An 18,087-nucleotide genomic window follows, 5' to 3' on the forward strand; every position below is an offset into this window, starting at 1 on the left:
GTACCTTTGATTTGGCGGTGAAATGTGAGGATGTCCACTGTGGCCACACCCCACAATGCAGCTTATCAGAAATAAGGCTGATGTCTCATCTCCAATTGCCTGAAGCTTGACCTAAGTGTCAGCTGGTTCCCAATTCCAGAGTTGGAAGACGAACGATATTACTCATCATTCGCGTCGCCAGCCCGAAACACCCTTGACCAAATTATTCATCCCTTCCAAGCTAGTTCCTTCGTCTGCACCATTAGGCCAATCCTCCTTATTTAAAGAATGGTTCTGAGGACTAAAAAGATGAGTAAAAGTGACAACGACAGTGCTTGGCACATGGGAGTTGGTTTTTCTTTCCTTCCTTTTAATTTAAAAATAAGATAATACACTTATTGATAAATTAAAAACTCATTTCACTGGCTCCAAGGGGGAGGGTCTTGGAGTCCGCCCCAAGGCCACTGAGGTGGCTCTGTGCATGCAGGAGCCTTTTTCACTCTCTCTGCCCCTCTCTGACTGTTACATGGAGCTCCTTGGAAAACTGTGGAGTTTTCAGAACATTGAGGAGTCAGATTTGCATCTGGCAGCATCCTTCTCACATTCAGGGATCAACGGCCAAACACCCCTCATGTCTACACCAAGAATCCGGACACAAGCAGCTCCACGCAAGGTGACAGAGGGAGGAAGGAGCAGAGTTGCACTGTCCCGCAAAGGTGAAAGGTTAATTCTTTCATCAAAACTCATTGCCACACTGCGAGACAAGATCCTCCTCAAGCAATCACAGCCAGAGGCATGCTCAAAACACCAGCTCCCTCCAGACAGATGGCAGACAAAAGAACACAGTGAGGAACCTGCACAAATGGCACGGCATTGACAATGAGCAACAAGCATTCTGCAGGTACTAACTACCCACGTAAAGGATTTTCTGTAGCGGTGGGTGGGGAAGGGGTTTACTCTGGACCAAATCCATCAAAGAACTCAGAAACTCCTGAGAGAGCCCCGTGATGACCCAGAGATTTGGGACACCCCTCCAGGGCGTGATGGCAGCCCCACTCCTCAGGGGAGCCCCCAGCGCCCCACCACCGTCTATTAGAGAAATGTGTGACCTCACTTCTAAACGTCATCCTCAGTGAGGACAACACTGTTGCCACTAGCATGAGAACGGGCAGCCCCTTCCACTGGGAATGTGAGAGTGCACAATTCTAGGCAAGCTTCGTGGTTAGGAAGCATGAAAAAATAAAACTTACTGTAAGCCAAACAAGTTTAAGCAGTAGCGGCTTGAAAAAGGACTTATGGTCTCACAAAATTGTTTGATGATTTGCAGAAGAGATTAAGTTTACCTCCTGGATTCAGGGAAGGGGGCTTGTGAGAAAAGGGAGGGCTTATTCCCTCCAGCTCGCACACACACATACACACACACGTACATACACCATACACTAACAGGATTTAAAAAGTTTTAAGCCCAGGCCAGCATAGTGGTTAAGTTCGTGTGCTCTGCTTTGGCAGCCCAGGGTTCACAAATCTGGATCCTTGGTGCAGATCTAGCTCCGCTCATCAAGCCATGCTGTGGTGACATCCCACATAAAATAGAGGAAGATTGGTACAGATGTTAGCTCAGGGCCAATCTTCCTCACAATAAAAAAATAAATAAAAAGTTTCAAGTCTATGTAAACGTTCTTAAAATATTTTTTTTTAAAAAAAGCTCAAAAACACATGAACGCTTTTGAAACAAGCCCAGCATGTCCCTTCCTTCTTGCTTCTGGTCAGCTCAAGAAGAATTTCATATTCAATTACATGTTTAGTAAGAACATATAATATAGGTCAATGTCAACTAAAAGAACTCCATACGCACAATGTGTACACACATTAATAGTGTTCTGAGAAAAAGGCAAGAGCACTTTGACTAATAGATTATACATCTCTTTCCAGTCAAAGCCCACGACTGGTAACATGCTAATTAGGGGGTCACAGCTGGGCTGGTGTCACCGGCCTTGTGGTAAACAAGAAGGCTGCAAGCCAATTTAAAGTCCAAATGAGGCTTCAGGTGGAATGATCAAAACACTTAAAAATTACACTTTGAGAATTTTTATTACATTCACTAAGATGATTTTTAAAATTAGTATTTAGATTAAAAAAGCAAATACTTTAAGAGGCTATTAACTATTCAAGGACAAATTGCTTGGCGATGGTGAAACTGGTGGACAGTTAGCCATTAATGATTATGTAGCTAGTAACTAAAGATTTTTTGGCAATTATTAATTGTAACCTTCAGTTATTTGCCCACTTGTTGTTAGGCTATGCTGCATATTTTTAAAAGACAGGTAAATAGGCAATATATTAACCAAGTCCCACTAAATTCCTCATAGACAGCATCCCTGATGCTTGGGTCACCATGGTAACAGATGCCTGAGTTGTTTTTCAGGAACTAAGAGTCGACCCCTATCTAGTTCAGGCTGGTCAAGACCATCAGCCCATCAACTGGGCCTGTGCAGGTGTCCAACAGGTGAACTCCTGAGGTCAGGGAGCCAAAAACTCCACCCTCAGGTCATGGTAACACTGCCATTTTGTAAACACACATCCTCTGAAGAGGCAGGAAGCTTGACTATACCTGTGCAGATCAGCAGTTACCTCAGTCCTCTTTGCCTCCAATCATCACCCCCACAGTTCAGACCGCCCCGCCCCCTTATCCCATAAATATCCCTAATCCCCATCTTCAGGGAGGCAGATCTGAGATGTGCTCTCCCGTCTCTTCACTTGGCTGCCTTGTGAATAAACCCTTTCTCTGCTGCAAACTCGTCATCTTGGTGACTGGCTTTTCATGCAATGGGCAAAACAAACCTGGTTTGATAACAACAGCTTTTCTTAAGCAAATTGCAAGATGGTAAGTGTGTTATGCTCCAATTTGTGTTTTCAAAAATGAACTATGTATATGCCAAAATTTTTTCTAGAATGATATAGGAAAAACTAAAAGTAAAATCTCTAGCAGTGGGAATTTGGAGTTAGGGTACTTTTATTTCTCACTTTATACCTTCCTATACTGTGACTTTTTAAAACCTGGAAATATATTACTTTTAAAACAAAACCAACCAGCTACAAATATCCGATAATTTAGATTATTCCTTATTAGCCGGGACAAATGGATAAAGTTTCATTGAAGAAGAAACTGATCAGATAAAATAATTGCAAAGTGTTACCTGAGCATTTATTAATGAACCTTCAGCGAAACCTGAGAGTAAGTAGAAATTCTTACTTATCAGTAAGTAAACTCTCTTGTTGCATAAAGAACTAAAGGAAAAGGCAGATTGAGAGTCCGGATCTGGAGTCCTCCCGTTCCCACTGCACACTCTTCCCTGTGCTGCTGTCTGATGGGAGGAAGGCTCCTAAGGACGAGAGGCTTAGGATGCTGTCAGATGACCCTACCTGTCGAAAGCAGGGGCATTGGCTTCCAGGCCTCTGTTGAGTCTCAGATGATGCGAGCCAACCTAAAGCAAAAAGAAATAACACTAGTGATTCCTCCTGCTCTACGAACCCAGGAAGCAACGGTTTCCCCCTTCCCCTCTCACTGCCTGTCTCCCACCACACGTGGCAGCCACTTGGCCCCTTCCGTGGCCCATTCGCAGCTCTGGAAGGCCAGGCCTTGAACTCAGGTCCTGAAGCCTGAGTCTGGCTCTGCGGTGGCCCAGTCCCAGCTGCAGCCTGGACCAGGCAGGCTGGACTTCTTCCACAGACAGAAGAGAAACTTCAGGGTAAGACCATGAGGACCCTGTCAGATCTGCAAGCACTTCCATAGTGCGGAGGTGCAGCTAAGCCAACTGGGGAGAGAAAACCACATCGCAGCCTCCTCTACAAATCCAGAGACCTCGACTGCCCCAAATCTGAGTTATAATCACCTGCAAACTAATTTGCCTTATTATTTAGAACTACCTATTTAACACTGGAAGTTTAAAAAACTAACTTAAAACTATGTATTGTTATTGGAGCCAGCATGAAGAGGCTCTCTCTGGACAAATCTGGGACAATTTGAGCATTGAATTACAAAAGGACAGTAATGGATTATAACCTGATGAATAAAATAGGAGTCCATCAATCTATACAGATGAGAGCTGGATGGATGGGTAGATGAGGTAGATGGATGGATGCGTGGATGGCGGGGGGAGATGGCTGGGTGGATGGGTAGACAGGTAGACAGGTAGATGGCTGGGTGAGCGGATGGGGAGATGGATAGGCAAGTGGAGGGTAGATGGCTGGGGGGGTAGGCAGAAGGATTAGTAGGTGGCTAGGTGGATGGGTGGGTAGACAGCTGGGTAAGTGGAGGGATGGGTGGGCAGACAGCTGGGTAAGTGGAGGGATGGGTGGGCAGACAGCTGGGTAAGTGGAGGGATGGGTGGGTAGACAGCTGGGTAAGTGGAGGGATGGGTGGGCAGACAGCTGGGTAAGTGGAGAGATAGGTGGGCAGATGGATGTGTAGATGGCTGGGTGGGTGGACGGAAGGGTGAGTGGACAGAGGGGTGGACGGGTGGGCAGGTGGATGGGGGAGAAGGGAGGGCTCTTCCTTACCGTAGAATAGCAACTGATAAAAATGGAGGAAGTGATGGAAAAATCGTCATTTGATAACCATCATAGTAAAGAATTGTTTGGCAAAAATCATCCTTTGATCAGAAACATTAAGGGGAAGTTTGAGGAGGAGTGGGATATTGGCATGGCCTCAGAGTCTCAAGAGATGCTTATCAGTTGAAAAGGAAAATATATTAACTATAAGTGAAGCCATGAAACAGCACCTTGCCCATGCGATCAAAATCAACATCACTACAGAGGGCCAGATAGACTCTGTGGGCCTCCAGATGGGACCCCTGGAAGGACATGGCATCAGGGATCCATACCCTCAACCTGACCATAATGAATCACTGGGAAACCCCAAAATGAGGCACGTTTGATCCAAAGGAAAAGAAGGCCTACATTTTCTAAAAATGTCAGTGTCACAAGAGACAGAAAGGCAGAAGAACTGATTCAGATTGAAGGAGACTAGAGATGTCACACCTAAATGCAGGGCGTGATCCTGGCCTGGATCCTGGACCGAAGGGGAAAAGGTGCCATGAGGGACATTACTGGGACAATTGATAAATCTGGAATATGGACTGCAGATTAAAGTATTGGGTCAATGTTAAATTTCCTGAAAATGAACCTACACTGCAGTGACGTAAGAGAATATATTTTCTCTTGGGAGAAACACCCCAACATATTAAGAAGATACATGATATACACAAGTGACTCTCAAGTGGTTCAAAAAATGATAGCATATGTGTGTGTGGCAAGATGTTAGCATTTAGAGACTCTGGGTAAAGGACAAATGGGAGTTCTCTCTACTGGTCTTACGAGTTTTCTGTAGGTCTGAAATTATCTCAAGATAAAAGGTTTCTTAAAATGTATGGTTTAGCCTTGCTTGTTATTGAGCGTTGTCAAAGTGGTGTCATGAGATCCATCCAGATGAGATGCGATGATTACTGAGTATGACGACATCTAGCCCTGTTCCCACTTGAGGAAAGCACCCATCTAGAAAACTGGTTTCTCAGCAATAGATTTAGAAATTACTGGGATTAGGTTTGTCCATCCAAATGATTCTACAAATAAAGTCACAAATCCGTTTGGTCCTAAGAAACTCTGGGAGTTCCTAAGAAAGGCTCAACCCAATGTCTTCATTCTATGCTTCCTCTGCCCTCCTTTCTTGATGGTCATCAACACCTGCCAGATGCTTACTTCCAAAAACTTTCACAGCCCTGGGTTCCGAGAAGACAGCTCTGTCCTACACTCCAAGGCGAGCCAGCTCTGTCTTTCTTCTGAACTTACAAGGAAGGTGCTGGAGGAAAGCGAGTCTATGTTCCTCTTAGTCCCGCTCTGAGAGATTCCCAGGGCCTGAAACCCAAGAGAAGGGGCTGTTTGCTCCATGTCAGTCTGTCAGTCATCACAAGAAATCTGCCCCGGGTTCGGGGATAAGCCGCAGCTGTTTCCAGAATCGTTCCCATGGGAACACAGAGGAGACTGGAAAGACCAGGATTTAGGGCCCAGAAGCCTAGGTTTTAGTCATGACAAGTTCTCTTATTCGACACGTCTAACTCTGTCTCCCTGAGTCATAACCCAAAGTTTCTTCTTCGAAACAGGTAGAAATTTCAGTCACAGATGACTAGACTCAGGAGCATCCAATCTCTGGGCTCAAATTTCCTCCCATTATAACAATGACCTAAGTTCCATTCTGAACTGCAGAACCAGTCCAGGTCTGAGTGAGCACACCTGGACCCCAGGGGTCCACACGGCCCTGGGTGCTGTGGAAAGGGAAAGAGATAGGGAACCCTGGGATCACCGTGGAAAGACCTACAAGCGCGCTTCAAGGTTTCTAACAGCTCTACATAACAGGTGCAGACTAATTAGACAGAAACTGTGCCCCTGCATACTGAGAACAAGCAGAAATCTGTTTTAGCAAGCCCTCCAGCTGATTCCTGTGTTTGCACATGCGCGTGCGCACACACTAAGTTCGAGAACTGTTTCCACCTGCTCTTCTTTCTCTACTCCCTTTCTGCTCAGGTTGCAAATACCTGTGAGGGGCTAAGGAAGCAGGAAATGAGCTCGGGGGGCTGTGTCCACTCCTGCACAGCCATGGGGCACCCTGTGACCAGGCCTAGCCCGCCCAGGGCTGCTTCCTTGGGCAACATGACCACACGCTGTGTCCGCCCACCTCCGAAAGTGGACAGGGCCTGGGGCAGAAGTGGGGCCTCAGACATCCTCTCCACAGAGGTCACGCTTCCTTCATCATCCCTTTAGCCTGGTTGCCTTAGGCTTCACGTCCTGCCTCCCCCCACCTGGACCCTGCCTCTCGCTCTGTCCTGCTCTGACACTGACCCACATCTCTCCTCTCTGGTGTCACCCCGTCCTGAGGCCACTGTGTGTCAGAAGCCTCAAAAACGAGCTGCAGTCAGGGGCTGGAATGAAACCACCGCTGGCGCCGGGCCTCTGGAACTGACTGCCTCTACATTTTTTAGTCTCCCTCCTTCTCCTTCACCCGGCCTCCTCCCCCTGGCCGAGTGGACACTTGGCCAATCACTCCTGTCTGAAGTCATCAGTTCACTCCTGTAGACTACAGACTGAGCCTAGGGAGCTGGCCATGAGAAGAACCAAAGTCTCGAGAACGCCCGGCTGTGTTAGTCAAAGCAGAGCCTGCACCAGCACTGGAGAGTCCCAGAGTCCCAAATGGCATGTCCGAATCTCTCCCGGCATCCCTCTGCCCCTCCCCTAGTTAAGGCAGCCAGCATGTGTCATCTGGATCACTGCCACAGTCCCACCTGGTGTCCTTACCTTCAGTCTTCTCCCTCCAAACTAAATCCTATTACCTTTATGCCGAATCATGTCCCTCAGCCCTGGAAACCCTTCGTGCAGTGGCCCAGTGTGTGCTGGAGCCAGCTCTGACCAGCTCACAAGCCGACTGTGTGGGCATCTCTTGCCACCTCCCAGTTCAGTGACGTCAAGCTGGTAGCTTGAAATTGGCCATGATGGGAGTATTTACACCGCAGAAACGGGCAGATGCTACAAATCCGAACTTGTCCCTCCTGGCCCTAAGAAACCGGGCTTAACAGCATAGCACTGAGTGGTTCCTAAATCCTCCAGCACATCGAGTCATCTGGGGTCTTCAAAAAGTAGATGCCTGGCTTCCACCCCCAGACACTGTGACTTAAACGGGATGGCACGCACCTCGGTGTCAGGTTCAATAAGCTACACAGGGGATGCTAATGTGCAACAAAGTCTGGGTACCACTCTACCAGTGGCTCCTGGGGTAAAGCGTAAACTCCCCAGTGGAACACACCAAGCCCGTCCTGATCTGGCCCTTGTCTGCCTCTCCAGTCTCCCCACGCCCCCGTGCCCAGGACTGCGAGCAGCCATGCCAGTGTGGTTCTCCGGATACGCTGGGACCTCAGGGCTTGCAACATCCACCTCTGTGGTTCTCTCTGCAAGGGCTGCCTTCCCCGCCTGGGTGATTCCGTCCTGACGCTCCCAAGTCAGCTCAGACGCCCACCCCTCAGCCTGCAGGAGCTGGCCCTCTCCAGAGCCGCTGCCTCTCTCTCAGGCTCTTTCCACACAACACTGTCAAGCCCTGTCCCCTTCCGCCCAAAGGCAGGGGCTATACCAAGGTCAGGTGCCCTCATGTACCCACAGATGCTCAATGAGTGTGGGACAAATAAATGGCTTACTCCGGGGTGTCTCTGAGGGCTAGGACATGGAACAGACTAGGAGACTGGCCCTTGTGCTGCATATTGATAGGGAGATATGAGGACACTGTCACTACACCCCAGTGTCCTCACGGGGACTTAGGGGGAATCTCTTACTTCACTCTCAAGATGCAAAGGGCCATGGTCCTTCTGATGCAACTTGTGTTCTTATCTCCTACATGTTATAATTTATTTATGTTATTAATAATATTAACAGCTACCACTTTTTTTTGGAGGAAGATTAGCCCTGAGCTAACTGCTGCCAATCCTCCTTTTTTTTCTTTTTTTTTTTTTTTTTGCTGAGGAAGACTGGCCCCAAGCTAACATCCATGCCCATCTTCCTCTACTTTATATGTGGGATGCCTACCACAGCATGGCCTGACAAGCAATGCCATGTCCACACCCAGGATCCGAACCAGTGAACCCTGGGCTGCCGAAGTAGAACGTGCGCACTTAACCACTGCGCCATTGGGCTGGCCCCAACAGCTACCACTTTTGAGTGCTTTCTAGGTTCTAGATACTGTGCTCAATTCTAATATACATTATGATATTTAATTCTTTCCACAACCCTGTGAGGTCAGTACTGTCAACCCCATTTTACAGAACAGCATAGTAAGGTTTAGCAAAGATAAAAACTTCTCAGCTTTTTGAGTTACGAACTTTTTTTTCCCGAGATAAAAACTTCTCAAAAGTATACAGTTCCTAAGTGGGGGAGCCAGAACTGGAAGTGGAACCCAGGTCCGTCTAACTTCCAGGTTCATGCTCTGAGTCACGTGCTAGGTGGCCTTGCAATCTTGTTTCTTTCTGTGCTGCTGGCTGGTAAGCTCAGCAGCTTTGGGCAGGTACACAAACCCACGGCCCGCATCGCGTGTGCAACTTTATCTTGGCTTCAGTTGATTTTCATTGTAAGTATTTTTTCCCCTCACCCCAACCTCTTCATCATTTTTGAAACTGTTGTGCTACGAGCCGGCTCACATCCACATTTTGGTTGTACAGCACGCAAACGAGCACATACAGTGCCGTGCATCCAAGAGCTTAGTAAATGGTCCTTGACAAGGAGGAGGCGAATGTAGGCAACGTGGGAGCAGCAGAAAGGATTAATTACTTTGCATCCTCCTCCAGCTGGCTGAGTCATCGGAACCTTCAAAATACAGACCTAACTCACCTTTGCAAGATGTGTCTCTATACGCATGTTACGGGGGAGGAAGATTCGAAAGTGACAAGTGGAGCAAAATCTTCAAGAGACTAACAGTATATAAAAAATATACTCTAAAAGCAATTAGTTTTAAGGGTAAAATTTCAGTGTGGATCTTTATAAACTGCAAACCTATTTACACGGTAAAGATGAAAGTGTTAAAGGTACACGGTTGCTAGAAATGGCATCAGGATCCAGGAGTTTGTCATGAAAGTACCATTCCAGCAGAAATGTGCAGACAAATCATCATCCCACAGTCCTCTCTGCCCGCCCCATTCTCCCTCCCCATCCCTGGCAGGGCTCAGGGGTTCCCTGGGGCAGCCCCAACGGGGTGCAACACTCCAACTTAAAATGCATGCTATTCACCCAAAAAATCTTTGCACCTTTCATCTAACCTGAGCGCAAAAGGAAGGGAAAAAGTTCAAAACGGAGAAAAACAACCAGAATCGATCCTCAGGCTTGCTACTGATAGTTCAGGTAGGGTGACCGTGGACCACCACCAAAAGCTGCCCTCCTGGTGCCCTGTGAAGATGACCTCATCTCTCTCTGATGACGGATGGTATCTAGAGGATAAACATGAGTATTAGACCCAAAGGCCAGCAAATCTTTAGTAAGATTAATGAATATGAAAGCCTTTTGAAACTTATTTTGAAGAAACCTCGGAGGCTCTGGAGAAGCACAAGTGTTATGAATCTGAAAGGTACTAGAACTGCCGGAAAGCGGGCCACCAGGTTCCACTGACATTGTCTGTGTCACACTCAGCGGCAGGTGTTCCACGACAGGGTCAGACTGTGTCTGGAGCATCAAGAGGGTCAAGCTGGAAGCGAAAATTAAAGAGGGGAACGACAAACAAGTTCTGCTTTGTTTTTAGAAGGACACCAGAACATGGAGGGTCCTAGAAATAGGAGAGAAGATGCCCAAAGGAGCTGGAAGATTCTGGAGAAGACAAAAGGGAGAAAGGAAGAGCCATGAGCATCCTCCTTGAAGGCTGAGGAATCAGACTTACTCTGGTGCATCCCAGAACAGCCTGCAGACGGACAGTGCGCAACGCAAGGAGGAACTCACTAATGATCGCAGCCACCCCAAATGGTGGCCTCTGGAGGCTAGCCTCTCACAGATGCTGGAAGAAGCACCCTTGAACTAGGTGACACGGGGAAATGGATGAATTTCAAAGGGTCCTTTCCAAATTCTAGGACTGTATCATGACCAGCACCCCAAGTTTTGTCTTTCTTACAAATTTTAACTTGAAACATAATGCGGTCTCCCTCTTTTCTTTTTCGCACTCTACTCATTTGATCTTCACTTTTTATGCTTCTAAACGCAGAGCTCCAGAAGCCTCAGAAAGAAAACTCCAAATCTAAAGAAGATCAAGTTTCAAAAACCGTTCTGGAATGTTCAGCACAGGCAAATCTATAGAGACAGAAAGTAGACTAACAGTTGCTCATGGAGAGCTGGGAGGGGGTGGGGAGCGACCACTGATGGGTAAAGGGTTTGTTAGCGGCAATGAAAATGTTCTAAAATTAGATTATGGTGATGGCTACACAAGTCTGTAAACGCACTAAAAACCATTGAATTGTATGCTTGAAATGGGTGAAATTTATGGTATATAAATTATATCTCAATATAGCTGTTTAAAAAAAAATAAGTCTTTTGGGATGAACTCCAGAGGAATTTTCCATGTTATAATTATCCTCGGGAGTACTTTTCTATGCCATCACTTAAAGCCACCAGCCATCCTCATTCATCTTAGTTGTTCCCTTTCTAATGGAAAGACTGAACGTTAATAAAGCTTCCTTCTTTCCCCTCCACAGAAGTCAGAGCCCAAACGAGACCCTCATCCATCCATCTTACTTGAAGAACTGACATGGTTCCTCTCCATGGCTGTCAACTGCAGCACAATGACAGTCACGAGGACAAAGTGCCTACTGCTGACACGGGGTCAAGTCAAGGGCTAGTGTAAGACCGAGTTGTGTCAAACACCCCCAAGAACCTGACAGATGGCCCTGAGCCTCGTCAGCCACTGGCTGACGACCCAACTGCCATCATGCAGAGTCCTGGGTAAGAAGAGTCGAAGGGACAGAGGCCCGGGCAGAGAGGTCTTCTGAGTGCACCAACGTTCCTGCAGGCCAGGGAGGAAGATCCAGGGCTGGTGTTGAGGAATTTCAAGTCCACTCGTCCGTGACCCCCCTGGGTAGGAACTCAAGAATGAGGCAGTGCGCGTTTCATTGACGACAAATGTGTTCTTGGAACATGGCACCACATCCTGAATTCTCCCCAGGAGCCAGCATGCCAAATGCCTCTGGCACTGACCAGAGCCCAGTTTGGGATGGCAAGGTGTATTTTTAGAAATCATGAGAAAGCTCTATGCAATTCTCACGCGGCCCCACAAAAGGCACCTCCAATCGCCAGAACTGGTGCACAGCCACCGGGCCCCAAGGACCTCTCACAGCCCTCTGGGACGTCACAACTCCCAAAAAGCATCTTTGGCCATGTTTTCAATACACTGAACTTTGGGTCTAACTTAAGGTGATTCTACTCAATGACCCTGCGGTTCACTCATGAGCAAAGACCTTCCGCTTAACCTGCTTCAACGGTGAGCTCGCGATCAGAAAATTACACACAATGTGTATGTTTCTGTATAAACACCAGACATGCACGCACACCCACAGACGCTTGTGTGCACGCTTTGACAGCTCAGCTCAAGCCAACTGGGCTGAGGACAAAGACCAGAAACTGCGCCATGAAAGAAACATGGTTAAAAGAAACAAACCACAGCTGTTTAGAAGACAGGGCCGGGGGAACAGTAACACACGTGGACATACTTTTTTTATTACCTACCTGGAGTCCTGGCTGCTCCCAAAACAGCGGAACGGAGCCTCTGATCTGGACAAAAGACGACACTCCATCATCCATGTAAATAGTCTGCACCACAAGGAAACATAAAGGGAAAAAGTATTCTTCAATGAAACCGAATGTCCTGAGGCCGGGTAACGGGATCCGGCTGCCTGAGACCCGACACCAGCCGGAATGAAGGGCAGACAGCCACTCCAGCGCCCTCTGCTCCTTTCCCCAGTGTGGCCGGGCTGCTGCCTGACCCACAGGCCGGCCCCACGCACTCACGGGATGCTGGCTGCCGACCAGCCTCCGAGGAGTCCAGAGCAGGGGCCGGGCCTCCCACGGTCTGCTGCAGCAGGCAGGGAATTCGCACCACCTTACCAAGCTTCCTGAAAAGCCCAGCAACGCTCCCCCCACCCCCCATTTTAGGAATTTAACTAAGATCTTCTTCGGAGCCCTCTATTTTCACCTTGCCAAGTAGCAGAGAGCGACTGGAAAAGGACTGAATGAAATGAACAAGCCATAGCCCCAAAACCTAGTTGACGGCACTAGTGAGGCCTGTACTTGACAACGCAAGTCAAGACTTGACTTGACTTGTAGCTGCCTGGCCTTCTGCCAGTGTGTTCTTGAACATGCCACTAAGTCAACACACAACACAGCTTCCACAAGCTTCCAGTGTGATAGCACCTGCATAGAGGCAGATGAAACCGATACATTAAAGACACATATCTCCTCCTCTGCCCGCACACAGGGTACCAACTCCTCATGGGCCTGCTGGCCCCCACTGACATTGTAGCACAAGGGAGCTTTAAAAGGACAAAAAGCACAGTGCTGAGCGTCATGAGGTGGGGCTGTGGCAGTTATCAGATGTGCTGTCCTTTATCTGAGTAACTCTAGCCTGGCCTGGCAGGGCCGGCCTGGGCGATGCTGCTGGTCCTTTCCATTTCTTACTGGCCTGCTCCCTTACAGGGCAGCTTTCCAGGCAGCTAGATCACGCTCAGATCACACATTCATTAGTAATTCCGCTGCGGAGGACTTGAACATCAGGCCCGCAGCTTCCCTGGACTACGGGAATTCCATGAGTTTGCGGCTATACTATTGAGCTGAAATTCTATCCCTTAATCCCCAAAGGAGAAAAGCACTGGGTTAAGGAAGGGTTGTCTGTTTCCAGATATTGACTACCAGCCCATTTGTTACTCTCTATTATTCTACTGACAAAAAGAGAAGAAAGTAGCAGATCGGTTACAGTATGGCAGGCGGAGTCAGCTACAAGGAGATTCAGTGCGTACAACTGAGCTGCACGTGTGACCTGCACAGGTCCCGATTGCTGAGAAAGAAACTAACTCAGCTAACATCTCTCCATAAAGCCCACTCCTAACAGTGCCCAGGATCTGCTGTAAGCTAAGGAACATTACCCTTCGCTTTAATTAACATGCGCTAATTGCAGTACTTCCAGCACTAGACGGCGATCCTTTTAACCTGGAACTTACACGGGACCAGCTTCAGAAGACACCAAGAGGCAGTCACAGCGCGCCAGACCCCACGCCTGGGGCCAGAAGAAAAGATGCCTCCAAATTTCTGCACTCCTCCCTCCTACACGAAAATATTCTACTTCTGGGTCCCCATCCTATCATCAGGACCACCTTCTTTGTTCCCAAGGTGATAGGATAAACCTGGTCATCAAACACTCGTGATGGATTTATGGTGCTTTCCTTTCTGGGCTAAAGAACATATGTTTTAACACTAGTGGGAGACGGGATGTCTCACCTCACAGATGTAATTTTAACAGAGGGCATCTGGGGTCCCCGGGGGAGGAGAGGCGGGATGGAGAGTGAAAGCAGGTCAGCACTGGGCTCTGGGACAGCAGCCTGGGTCCAGCTTCCATGTACCAACTCCCATTGCCCAGCAGGATGACCCTGGATACGTTCCTTAACCACTTCCAGCCTCAGTTTCCCTCTCTCTCAATGGAGTTAATATCACCTGGTCACAGAAGGAGGAGTCAATGAGGGAGTGTGATCCCAGGGCATGGCAGGCCTCCAGGAACATGCTGCCCCGTGAGTGTGGACAAAGCCCCTGCAGAGGACGCAGAGACGCAAACAAGGGTTTAACCCAGGACAAGATAGACAAGAGGTGGGATGGACACCAGCAGGGCATTTCAGGAAGGAGGGACTCCACTGTGGCCATGGCCGTGTGGCGGCAAGGCCAGGCCAGGCCAGGGCAAGCCTGGGACCCCCTGGACTTGGCAACCCTGAGAGGCCCCTTTCACAGAGTGGCGGGAGCAGGAACCCTATGACCATAAAGCGAAAGGGACAAGCAGACCAGGTAGATACACTTTTATCTAAAAGGCTTTTGGCTGAACTTCGATTTCCGGATGAGGTGTTTGCAAACCAGTTCTTTGCCAGTCTGCCTTCCTGGGAGGACGTGCACAGTCATCCTAACCTCCCTGGATTAATCAGCCACCTCATCTTCAATGGCCAGATAGTTATCTCTTGGTAGACCCAGGGGACTTTTTGGGTTTTGTTTATCTGCACAGTGAGTCATGGCTGCAGAGCGAGTGCACCAGGTATGACTCAGAGCAGAGCCGGAAGGACTCAGGCTCCCTCCCAGGGACACTGGGATGCCTCTGCACTTGTGCACACACACACATACCCCACACAAATGCACACCCAACATATACGTGTGCGCACATGACACAATACCCACACGTGCATGCACCTAACATACAATACACACAAAAAGCACACACACACGCATGCGTACACACACAAAACACCCCCCTACATGTGTGCACATACACACACACAGCCTGCCTTGGAGAAGAAAGACTGTTCATCCCTCTTAGGAAAAATGTTAAAAGTAGGCAGAGTGGACAATGCCAAAAGCACCTCCTTTTCTGGCTCCCGGAGCATGGCATTCAGGAGAAGCCCAGTTGCCAATCTGTCTTTGTTTAGTCGTTTGTTTGCAAATAATGACCACTTGGCAATTCCTCAGCCACCTGCATGCACTGACCGCAGGGCTGCCACTCCCACTAAGAGGGTCTGAGCTGCCCCAGCGGAGGCTCCTTCCTGCCGCCACGAGCTCAGCACCAACTTCCTCCTGCCAATCTTGGGCGAGGAGGCCGAGGTTCAAAGCCTGCCATTTCTTTAAGCGTAAGCTCACGAAGCAGGCAACTCTGTGCTACCTGAAAGAATCTACCCCACCCCCTACCCCCTGTTACTGAATCACTGATTTGAGGGCCTGTGATGCACCCTCCATCTGCTCTTTCACCATAAGCAAAGCCACCAAGGCCGCCCATTTGAGGGTGCACTCTGCCTGCCCCACGACACCATCCGACCAGGGGCTCACAATCATGGCTCCACGAGCTCCAGAGAGCAGGACCAGCCGTACGCCATCAGCGATCCTAATCCGTCACTCACTAGTTGCCCTGAGGAATTCAAGGGTGAGTCTGGAAGCATTTAACTGTTTTTCCAAACTGTTCTTTTCCCTTTTGTTATGCTGAGGAGATGCAGTCACCAACCTCCCTGAACCAGACCAGCCTCACCACGAGAGCTCCGCCTCTGACCTTTGCCTTATTTTCAATGCTAAGATCTCTGCAGGAGGAGCTCAGGCCTTATTGCCATAACCTGTAGTGTGTGTGGAAGTGTGTTTTCCAACTGAGCCTGCGCAAGTCAATACCCACCTCTCCCCTGTGAATATTCATTCCCCATCGGAAATAAATGTCCCCGCTTCCCTTTGTTCGGGGACACTATGACTCTGGAAACGATTCTGTGTGGCCTCCTATTTGCTGCAAATATACTTTACTCTATCAGACCACTACTTCCGGTGGAGAGTCTTATTTAACTGGCCAGGAAGGAACCCACTGTGGTTTCGCTAATGACTTCTCCAGGATCCCATCAGATCCCCTCAGTCCTAGACGGGTGGACGTGGACGGGGCACAGGGAAGTTTCCTTCACGCTCACTGTGCGCCCTCCCTTCCCCAAGCTGCTTCCCGGAGCTCAGCATACGCCTGCAGGCTGAGCATCCTCCCGCTGCGCCAATCCCCGACTTATCCTTAGAAGTACCATCACCAGCAGGCGGCCAGCAGGGCAGGAAGGCAAAGCCGCGCTCGGCAGGAACGCCGGGAAGTACAGATTCGACTTAGAGAAAGATTTTTGTGCTAAAAAAGAAAACAGCTTAGATCAACCTCAGCACCTTTGTTGCTACAAAGCACCATAAATAAAAACATCCCACGAGTCCAGAGACAGAGAGCAAGCGGCTCTCTTGCTGTAAGTGGAGCAACGTGAGTTTCTCGTTCCTCTGGGAGAAGCTGCTTCGCCTCAGCCATCTCTGCTCATCCTGCCTCCGTAAGCCTTTTAGAGAAGGGGATGATGTTTCTATGCTAGACACTACCTGGAGCTGGCTTCCAGGAAGGGAGGATCCCCCATCAGGACCATGCCCAGTCCTGTGAGTATCATTGGGCATCCCGCAGCAGGATGCTTTCCAAAGGAAGCATGTGCCTTCGCTGCCCTCCTCAATCTCATCTGTGTCTTCCTCCCCCTCCACGGCTTGCCCCACCTGCACGGTCCCCTAGCACACAGATCTCTCCCTGCCCTCAATTGCTCTGCTGTCTTTCCTGTCTCTCTCACAGCCTGAGCACTGACTGAGAGAGGCACCCCCTGGAGGGTGAAGCCACCTGCCGGCAAGGGCCAGCCCGTACGTCCTGTTCCTGCTGTGTCTCCACCTGGCAGGCTCACGATCAAACTCAGCTGAGGGGCTCAGGGTGGCTGCTGTGTTACCAACTAGGTCACCCTTGGAATGGGCTCCAGGAACTGACTTTTCCCCTCCCCTGGTGGCAGCCTTCTCCCCCACGCGCCATGGCGGTCACATGGTTTGGGGGCTCTGATGGTGTGAATCATCCTGGGCTCCTACTTCCCACAGTGGAGAGCACATGGTCCACTGGGAGCAGCCTGAAATGGACGCGCCCCACAAAGAACGGCCGGGTGTGTATCTGGTGAAACGGAATCACCGTGGGGTTAAGTTGCAACCTCTCAGTCTGGGAGAGCGCTGCATTCGAAGCCGCCTGCCGTCGCTGGGCAGACAGCCAATGGGGGTGTCTGGCTGCCCTTCGGCTCACCCACTGGTCCTGGGAGCAAGGTGGGGGTGAGAGCTTCACTGAGAGCAGCACTGTGTGATCCAGAGCCCAGAGGAGGAAAGAGGAAAAATACAAACTAGGAAGACCAAAAAGGCTATGGGAAGAAACCCCTCCCCAAGTCCTGAGAAGGGAGGCCATTTAAATAGCCCTGGCTATAGGCCCCAGGAGGGGAGGCACAGGCCACTGGTATCTCTAAGGTCTTGCCAGGCTGGCCACAAGGTGAAGGACGGGACAAGGTCCTCAACAGACAGCTAAACTGCAAGTGGATCAGCAATGAATTTGCCATCCAGTGTGCAGCTGAGTTGGCCCTATCTTCCCAAAGTGACTTTCCTCTTCTTGATCATGGCAACAAAGTAAGGTCAGATTTTAGCGCTGGGGGAAGGGGGGTGGCCCCTGCCTCCAAGCCCGAGCAAGTAAATTGGGCTCAGAGGGGACAAACACAAGGCACCAGGCACACGGAGATGAAATAACCAGAGCAAAGACCCCAACCCTAGTCTGCAGAAAAATGAGAAAAGCAAAGACAAGAGGGAGATTTTTCATAAAGCCAAATGCACTACTTCTAAAGTGTGGTCCTTTAAAAGGATTACGTCCTTGTTATGGGTTGAATTGTGTCCCCCAAAAAGATATGTTGAAGTCCTAAGCCCCAGCACCTCGGAATGTGACCTTATTTGGAGATGGAGTCATTGCAGATG

The 18,087-nt window shown here is 49.3% G+C and overlaps 1 protein-coding gene across 11 annotated transcripts in view; it reads right to left on the reverse strand.

Moving 5' to 3' along the window:
- SYNJ2 (synaptojanin 2) overlaps positions 1 to 18,087 on the reverse strand; it is a 117,831-nt gene that overhangs the window by 56,880 nt on the left and 42,864 nt on the right. For all 11 annotated transcript variants that reach the window (XR_011535566.1, XM_070603069.1, XM_070603077.1 and 8 more), the window contains exons 5-6: positions 12,268 to 12,351; positions 3,403 to 3,464 (exon numbers count right to left, since the gene is read on the reverse strand). Coding sequence is in view for 10 of the 11 variants with exons in the window: in XM_070603069.1 (XP_070459170.1) it covers positions 3,403 to 3,464; positions 12,268 to 12,351 (146 nt within the window). In the remaining variant the exon portion in view is untranslated. The remainder of the gene's footprint in view (positions 1 to 3,402; positions 3,465 to 12,267; positions 12,352 to 18,087) is intronic.

This window comes from Equus przewalskii, chromosome 32 (assembly GCF_037783145.1).
Source record: "Equus przewalskii isolate Varuska chromosome 32, EquPr2, whole genome shotgun sequence".
Taxonomy (NCBI): Eukaryota; Metazoa; Chordata; class Mammalia; order Perissodactyla; family Equidae; genus Equus; species Equus przewalskii.